The 9,381-nt window shown below is 28.6% G+C and overlaps 2 protein-coding genes across 3 annotated transcripts in view; one reads left to right on the top strand and one right to left on the bottom strand.

Moving 5' to 3' along the window:
• The window catches only part of LOC117179180 (arrestin domain-containing protein 17-like), an 83,915-nt gene that overhangs the window by 41,969 nt on the left and 32,565 nt on the right, over positions 1-9,381 (bottom strand). The gene's annotated exons all lie outside the window — the stretch shown is intronic.
• LOC117179179 (cell division cycle protein 16 homolog) overlaps positions 4,233-9,381 on the top strand; it is a 14,455-nt gene continuing 9,306 nt past the window's right edge. For both annotated transcript variants that reach the window (XM_033370910.1, XM_033370909.1), the window contains exons 1-5: positions 4,233-4,530; positions 4,629-4,781; positions 5,054-5,215; positions 7,028-7,187; positions 7,392-7,644. In XM_033370910.1, coding sequence (XP_033226801.1) covers positions 4,429-4,530; positions 4,629-4,781; positions 5,054-5,215; positions 7,028-7,187; positions 7,392-7,644 — 830 coding nt within the window. In that variant the 5' untranslated portion in view covers positions 4,233-4,428. The remainder of the gene's footprint in view (positions 4,531-4,628; positions 4,782-5,053; positions 5,216-7,027; positions 7,188-7,391; positions 7,645-9,381) is intronic.

The following is a 9,381-nucleotide window of genomic DNA, read 5'->3' as shown; positions in this document are numbered from 1 at the left end:
TCGCGCACATTTTAAGTGGTAAAAAGCGTTTAATTGTCCAAAGTAAATCTCAACTGTCACTGCTCCCGATTAGACTGTCGCCATTTTATTTCGCTGCTCCCACAATGCACCGGCGCTCTTCCGATAATTTTTTCAGACACCTATTCTTAATATCCCTATTATAGCTATACTTATTAGGGATTTGACTATACGATATCCCTGGTATATGGAAAATGGTCAAGGATATTCATTTTCGCTGATCCAGGGATCTTTCTAAATTCCTTCGTTCGTTTTCAGCTAAATGTTTGGCTATAATAAGGAATAATATCCCTGTCACAGCTCAATTTTTTTTACCGTGTGATCAACTTGCATATTGCTGCTGAAATATGACTCTTCTCAAACCAGGTGTGTTCAAGAACAGTATGCGTATGCCGATCCTTATCTTCTTATTCGCAAACGAATCGACCGCAGGTCATATACGATTTTTGCCGTACCATTTTTTTGTGTTTCCCACAGAATCATTTCACTGGAATAAATTCTAAATCTCTCAACCATTATAAGGTTTTCTCTCGATCTTGTAGAATTATAGACTTGAATGAAAAAATTATACTTTTAATCCATCATCAGGTTCAGAATAAAAAGCAACAAGAATAAGAACAAACTAAAATGTTGAGAAAACGAAAATGCTAGACAATAATAAAGACGCACCCGAAAGCGCGTATAGTGTATTTAATATAAAATAAAGTGTGCATTTTTGATAAGATCTGCAACTTCCGTCTGAAATATTATGGCAATTTCCCGTATTTATGGAAATAAATGGAAAAACTATTATTCTATAGGTTTAATATGGTGTTTCCCATAAAATTCAAATTTTTGCCAATTTTCACTCTCATATTCGTATTCAGTGCTTTAAAATACATTCTTCTTTTTGTAAAAGCTCCTTCGGTTTTAAAGGACACATTCTCATCAAGTGCCTCGTGCTTCGCACTTGATTTTTTCGTAAATGTGATCTTTTTTACATTATATTCAGCACTCTTATATGAAATGTTTATTGCATTTATTTTCGTACCTTGGCCTGGGATTGCTTATTCAGATATTGCAAAATAAAGTACAAATTTTATTTACCATGATTATTTTAATATTTGTTTCTTATTTTGCATTACATTTCAATCTCAGCTACCCTAAAAAAAAGTATCATTTCAATCAATTTATATTATTACAATTCATAATATGCATTGGTATTAAAACATGCTTTTTTTATTTTCTTGCTTTCGTAATTGAAAAAGGTGCATCCTACAAGAAAAAATATAATTTTGTTAGTAAACATTTTATTGCAACTTTTGATGTTTTTCCATTAATTTAAGTCGTTTATTTTCAATGTTTTTTGATTTTAACCAAAAATGCGAATTCTAGAATAAAGCGATCCTAAGCGAATTTGTAGATGTGATTTAGGCGAAAAATTAGGTTAAATAAAATGTTGCTAAAGCTTGTGCCCTTTTTCCAAAACGTAAATTTTTTTTTAATGTTATTTTCTACGATTAAAACCAAAACAGTGCGTTTCATCAAAAAATAATTAGTAACAAATTTTAGAGGTATTTTTGTGGTGAACAATTTGTATCTCATTTTTTTCGTAGTTTATATCGCTTATCCAAGAAATTCATTTTTTGTTTTTAATTATGTTTTTTACGAATAAAACAAAAACTACGCATGTTATAAAAAAATGATCAAACACAAATTTGTACCTTTTTAAGTTTAAACAAGTTTTGTCTTATTATCTTTTTCGTAGCTTGTTTCGTTTGTCCAAAAATTTAATTTTTAAAATTTTTAATGTTGTCTTTATACGAATAAAACCAAATGTACTAATCCTGTGAAAAAGTGACACGTAACGAATTTGTAGATCTTTTTTGGCTGCATCATTTTTGCGCAATTATCTTTTTTGTATCTTGCATAGTTTGACGGAAAAATGGATTTTTAAATTTTTTTTTATACGACAAGAATTTTTATATTGATTTTCCACGAAGAATAAAAAATTTGCTATGATAATGTTGTAGGGCTTTCAAAAACACATATCATGTGTTTTTTGTTCGAATTTCAGAGCACTATGAACCGTTTTCGACCCTAAAAGAGTGTACCAAAGTTTAATCCAATAGATTTATTTTCTCAAAAGTAATCATGCTCACAGATGTATACAGATATACAGACAAGACACATTCGTACAGATTTGTTTTTCGGGTTCAGATGATTTTAAAACCTAGACATTTGACAAAAACGGAAGGGGGGGGGGGGGCAAATTTTACACAAATCCAATACCTCTTCTGATGAGAATATGGTAAATCCATTTTTTTGCTTTGAAAAAAAACTATATCAGAAAGGAAGGCATTTTTTTCAGAATCGTCAATATTTGCTGAAACGAGTCGAAGTCAACGTTTCTCTTCACAATTGGCCATAGAATATGAATAAAATATTACTTTTCACAAATCACCCCGATTAGTCTGTTTTATAGATCAGATATTTACATACATTTTTCAAACAATTATTTATTATTGTTTTTACTAATTTTCTTTTAGACTAGAATTAGAAAGTCGAAGTTTTTTCAAAAATGTTTACTTATTTTCCAATTTTCAATTCAGGTGACGTTATACTTAATTAATTTTAATAAAAATAATTGTTTAAATAATTTATTATTGTTAGTAATGTTCTAAAAAAATGGCTGGTTTTGTCTGAAATTTGTAACGTTTTATCTACTTTTCAGTTCGTGGGAGTTGATCAATAATTAATTCAATACAGCAAAAATAATTATTTGAACAAATTATTATTGTTTATAACTATCTTCTTCTTTATTAATGCTAGTTAGTTGTGGCTTCTTTTGAAATTCTTAACTTTTTACCCACTTTTTACTTAATAAAGTAATTCATAATGCCAGTTAACAAACATAGTTGTTTAAACAATTTATTATTGTTTATAAGTAATTTCTTTTAGGTAAGTGTTAAAAGGTTCGGGTTTTTTCTGAATTCTTAAACTTTTTGTCCACTTTTCACTTAGTGAGGTAATATTTAATTCAAGTTAACAAACATGCTTGTTTAAACAATTAATTATTGTTTATATCTCTATAGAGACTGGGGCATATTGGGAATAATAAAAGATACATAAAAAATTCATAAATTGACTACCAAATCCACACACAAAAGAACATTGATCATTTATAATTTTATTCATGCAAACAAAATAACCTGTTCTAATAATATCGTATGTTAAAAGATCTTTCAAGAATCATGGTTGTTCAAATCTAGTACAGTCAAATCTGGATTTAGTGATACTGGATTTAATGTTACCGACAATTGACGCCACGGGGCCAGGATGGTTGAGAGGACCTGAAGGGGGGGGGGGGTGTTCACTCAGCCGTGACAAACCAGAGAGAGGAATAGGCGGGAGATAAAATGGGAGAGAGACAAAACAATCCAGATTTGAAAGTATTCTGAATTGTAATTGTCAAACCATCGAAAAAAGCAATAAGTATACTTCAATTTTTTTAAAGAGGAGTTGTTATCAATTCTTTAGGGAAACTAAAAGTTTCAATAAATTTTTTGTTTAAATTCATGAAATTTTTCTATTGAAGTCATTTGTAAGATCCAACTCTTTTTAACAAACTGTATTATATGTAAAATACAGTATTTCTAATTTTTTTAATGAACATAATACAAATTTGTCATTTGATAACGACATTTTACTTATTTTCCTATTCTTAGAAAAAAAATTTCACAATTTTACCTACTTTTTTCATTACATAATATTCAGGTATCTTGGTGAATTATGGAACTAAAGCTATGATTATTGATTTGTATTGATAATTTAAATGACTGAAATTGATTTAAATTAATTAAATATTTAAATGTAAACATTTTACGTATTCCGGGAATTATTCTTTACAATTCATTTACAAAACCATTACTTATACTTAAAATTGCTGTTCTAACTATGAACTAGGATCCCGTGAAACGTCGAGAGACTAAATTATCTATATCTGAAAGGTGCAATTGAACACGACAAAACTTTTTTTTTCAATCATAAACTTTTTAAAATAAAATTGTCTAATTAGCCAAAATTTCCATTTTCCAACGTTCCATAGTAGAAAATTGATGTTCTCTGTTTTACCGACATTGATACTTTTGAATTTAAAATTTCTCGCGCAGCCAAATTCTACGCATGCGCATAATTTACAACGTTTTTCGGTTTTCGAGGTTATGTTCAAAAATCGTAAAAACAACAATCTCAAATGGAGTTTTATCAGTTTTATTTAACAAATAAACCTATGCAGGATTTCGAAATGCAGCTTTACTAAATCTTCATTAAAAAATTGAAGTCCCTACAGTGAAAAACAGTGGTTAAGTGTAAAAAGGAAGGTTTCTATCCATTATTTTTTTATAAGCAAGTTTAGCATAGTAATAAATAATGTCGCGCCAAGATGACGATGTCGACTGTGATAGAATATTAGATAATAAAAATATAGATTTGAATAGTTATAGGAAGCTGGTCAAGTCTTACATTGATTTGGTAAGTTTTTTACATTTAGTAAAATTGTGAAAAGTTCCATTCTAACCTAACTTTCTCAGAATTGCCGAAAGTTTATAGGCATTATTATGTTTTTGTAGCACCTTTATAGTGCTGCCTTATTTTGGGCAGATAAGGTTTTATCCTTAAGTAATGGAAGTCCAAAAGATGTATGTATGCTTGCACAATGTATGTTTTCTTTGAAACAATATCATCGAGCCGCTCATCTTATCAGAAGTCGTGGTCTTGAGAAGGTTTGTTTCAATTTTTTATCAATCGTCTTGGTTCCTTTTTGTATTTTTCAAATAATTTAATAGCAAATATAATTGCCTATATTGTTTATAATTTATATTATTTAATTCGAAATTAAACGCTTTTAAAAGTAGTCTTAAAAAATGAAATCATCCATTGTTTTATCTGAATTTTAATAATTTTCGTTTAATTACTTAATTATGATTGAGTCAATCAATTTTCACATTCTCATAATATATACTTTAATACTTTACACTGTAACTAATTTTTGTAGAAGGACGTAATGTGCCATTACTTGGCAGTAAGGAGTTTGCTTGAAGCGAATGAATTCACAGAGGCCTTGCAAGTGATAAACGAGTTTGAAATTTGCAATAATATGTCGCAGTTAAGTACCAGTTTTGCAGATCACGCTAACGTTTTCGATGCTCCAAAAAATGTAAGTACCTTAATTACATTTTGATAGAGTAACCAGAACTGATTTTCGGAATTTAGGACAACCGAACTTCAAAAGAGGACTGACAAGAGTAGAAGTATATTTTTTGCCCTACTTTGTGTCCAACATTAAATATTACACAGTCAGGTTTTGAAATATAATAAAAAGTTTTTCCACCTTATTATTTTACAACTTCACAAGAAAAAAATAGAGCTAAAAATAAATTCAGTGTATTGGAAAATAAAATTAAAAAGAAAGATAGAAATACCATATTCACATATGTTTTGAAGTTTTAAAATTAATATTTAATAAAATATCAATTCATTTCATATTCATTTTCCGAAAATAAGAAGATAAGCATTTTTGAATTTAAATAAACGACATTTTTACGTTTTTCAAGAATATTTTTTAATTCTAACGGTAAATTGAGTTTTTTCCTTTTTTTAAGCCCGTTCCATTTCTAGAATTTCTAATATAATAAGGGTTTTCTTGTTTCAGTGTACCTATTTTTTCAAACTATTAAAATATACAAAAAAATTTAATAATTTTAAAAACTGGTAAAGTTATTTCGACTTTTTGAAGAAAAAAGAAAAAAAATCTCAAAAACCCCACCTTTTTTCCTACATTTTAAAACAAATGGTTAAGCTGTTTTAATTATAAAATAAAATTAGATCCCGAAATTTGCTCAAAAGAGCGACATTTTTTCGATTAAATTCTCAGGCGAGATAGGTTAACTTTCCATATAGTTAATTTACCATAAATTTGAAACCTGGGGTAAACCTATAAATCTAAAAAAAAAAATGCAATGAAAGGAAGGTTTTGAAGAAAATAAAAAATAATTTTTTCTCCCAAAAAAAACACGTTCCAAATTAGAAATTAAGTAGACTGCATTAGTACCTGCTATTCCTAAAAATTTTAACGTAAAAAAGGTAGGTGTTTTGAGAAAACTTCGTGTTTTAATTCTTCAAAAAATTGAAACAACTGTACCAGTTTTTACTATTTCTTCGTTTTTCTCATCTGTTTCGAAAGAGCGAAAAAAATGACTAAGTGGAATAAGAAAACCTCAAATATTGAAAAAAGAGCTAGGTTTATAAAAAATATATATATATATTTTGTTCTCCCCAAAAAAAAGAAATACCAAATGAAAAATTTATGGTATATAATTTAAATATGAGTGCCTATTATTTCTGAAAACTTTTGAAAAAATGAGGGGTTTTCGAGACATTTTTTTAAAATTAAAATAACTGCCATTTTTTGTTATTCTTGATTTTTTTTAATCTAAAAAGAGTGCGAAAAATTGGATAAACTGATGAAAAAAAACTTAGTATCTGAAAAATTTTAAAAATGGAACATTTTTTAATGAAGAATTGGCAGAAAACTTATTTTAGACTTAAAAATTTTCAATATTCATAAAAAGTCTAAAAATGTCTCTATTATAATCTGAAGAAAATACGTATCTCCTTATTTTCTACGTACAAAAACACATTTCGTTGAAGCCGATCTTTAACATCTTACCCACCGGCCTGCACGATTTGAAATGGATTCGTTTAAAACATGAATATATACACATATTTTTCATTTTGTACAGATTTTGAAGAAAATCACCTAATTTCATTCAGACCAATTTTTTCCATTAAAAGCTAATAAATCATGTACTTGAAATAATTCGAACAGTCAAAAACTCTACACGAACGGATGGTGATTGGTCACCCTACATTTTGAACTTGAGAATACGAATTTAGAAATTCCGATTCTATTCAAAATTATTCCGGTTTTATTTATTCAGATTTAAGGAATTAAAATTCGTATTGGCAGGTACAAAGTGCTATTCTTTACGTGAAAGGAAGAGTGTACGAAGCAATGGACAATCGAGCAATGGCAACAGATTGTTACAAACAATCTCTTCAGTGTGATGTTTTTTCATACCAATCTTTTGAAGCTCTCGTCCAAAATCAAATGCTCTCGGCAGCCGAAGGTATTTGTTAATTAATTCAAAACGATGTAGCATAAACAATTCTAAATTATTCAATTCATAAACAAGTAGAATCAAAACAATTTCAAGTTTACAATATTGAATTTTTGAAATTGTTTATGTTTGACGGGGTGTTTTAAGATTGAAATGAGCGAGAAAAATGTTCTAAAATCATAAATTCATTTTGCTAAATGTTCCCTTTTTCAGAAAAGGAACTTTTAGAATCTTTACCTCTCAGTGAGCAGTGCTCGGAAGCCGAAGCTGAATTCTTACGTCTCTTGTATGATAGTAAATTGAAAAAATATCAAGAACCAACAGAAAGTCAAGCGGTCGCTTCTTGCGGAGTTATGGGCGTTCTCGTTACTGATCGATTGAGAGGAAATCTCGATATGCAGGTTTCAGAAGCTGAACGACTCTATTATAACTGTGATTACCAACAGTGTTTCACCCTTACAGAAAGGTGAGTAAATTCTTCAAAATTTGATACACTTGAGATATTTCATGACATTCAATCCATAATATGTTTACACTGTAAGGGTGGTTAAGGGTGTACACTACGCACAATCAATCTCAAAAGTTGTCAAACTTTACAATGATTTATAAAATCGACAAAAAAAGATCAATTATTGTTTTCTGTAAATTTTGATGGAGGCTTCTTATTAGGTTATTATTGTTATAAGCAATCATAGTTTAAATTTTAATTAACACCACACAAATAGAATTGTAAAGAATACTTAAAAGAATAAAATGAAGCCTTGATTATTAGGATTAAATAAAAATTGCAACTTTTCCCTAAAGAGAAAAGAAAAACTAAACCTTTAAATAACTAATGTTGAATAAACAATTTTAACCTGAATTATTTTTTCTGAAGTGTACTTAGAAGCCTCCATCAAGATTTACATGAATTAATAATATATCTTTTTTTGTCGATTTTATAAATCATTTTTAATATAGGCAACTTTTGAGATTGATTGTAACTAGTGTACATCCTTAAACATTCGAGTTTTGAGTCTACATCAGATTAAAAAAATTTTCAATGATTTTACAAAAATTTCAAAGTTTTCAAAAGATTTCCAATTCAGGGCTCGGACTCACCACACTATTGGCACTATTTAACTTTTTTTTAGCTATGGTTATATTTTGCTACTATTTCGAAAAAATGACACTAAAGCCTGTATTTCTGTACTTTTTCTTTAAAATTATTTTTGAATTCCATCGATAATTTTCTAACATAATATGCCCGCCATGACATATTTAATGAGAGGTCATCCAAAAATAACTTAAGATGATTGGGGACGGTCCGGAGGAGGGGTACATCTCAAAGTTTCTTATGAAGTAACAAAGTAGTTGAATTTACAACAAAAAATATATGAATTCTGAACAAAAAATGTAATAGTTGATATTTCATGCAAGAAAAGATTTTTACTTTATATCAGAAATAGTGTAATTGAGCCGAAAAGGATGAATTTCGAAAAATATAGTTGAATTCTCAACCAAAACAGAATTTCCAACCTAAAGTTGAATTTGTAACGTTAAATATGATATTTCTGCAAAACGATTGAGTTTTCAACCATAAAGATAAAATTTAAACACAAAAGATTAATTTCTGCTAAAAAAGATCAATTCTCAACTAAACACATAATTTTTGAACGAAATAGTGGAATTTTTTAATCAAGAATATTCATTTTTCTGTCAGAAAAGACGAAGTTTCAACGATCTATCAATTTTTAACCAAATAATTAAATTTTCAATCTAAAAGACGAATTTTCAAAAAATTACATACATTTTTAACTAAATAGTTTGAACAAAGTATATGATGTTATTCCATATTTTATTTGATTAATTTTTATTTAATTTTTTTTTGTAACGATTTTTAATTAAATAGTTGAATTTTTCAATCTAAAAAGAGCGATTTTTCACTCAAAATGTGTTAGTTAAATTGCAGCTCGGTGCAAACTTATTGGGAGGCCTGTAGTGTAAAAGTAAAAAAGGAGCTGACCATGACCACTAAACGAAGTGACGGCGGTGTTTACCTATAAGTACAACTTTCTACGAAATATGTGTCAAAAATGAGAATAGTCTTTTTTTTTTAAGTTGTACAGTCTGTCAAGTTAAAGCGTGGGTGGCTTTACTCGCAGTCGGTAAGGTGTATCGACATGATTTTGGTATCAAAATATTAAGAAGAGCTCCCTCTTTC

Source organism: Belonocnema kinseyi, chromosome 8, assembly GCF_010883055.1.
Source record: "Belonocnema kinseyi isolate 2016_QV_RU_SX_M_011 chromosome 8, B_treatae_v1, whole genome shotgun sequence".
Classification (NCBI taxonomy): domain Eukaryota; kingdom Metazoa; phylum Arthropoda; class Insecta; order Hymenoptera; family Cynipidae; genus Belonocnema; species Belonocnema kinseyi.
This window is presented reverse-complemented; position numbering and strand designations above follow the sequence as displayed.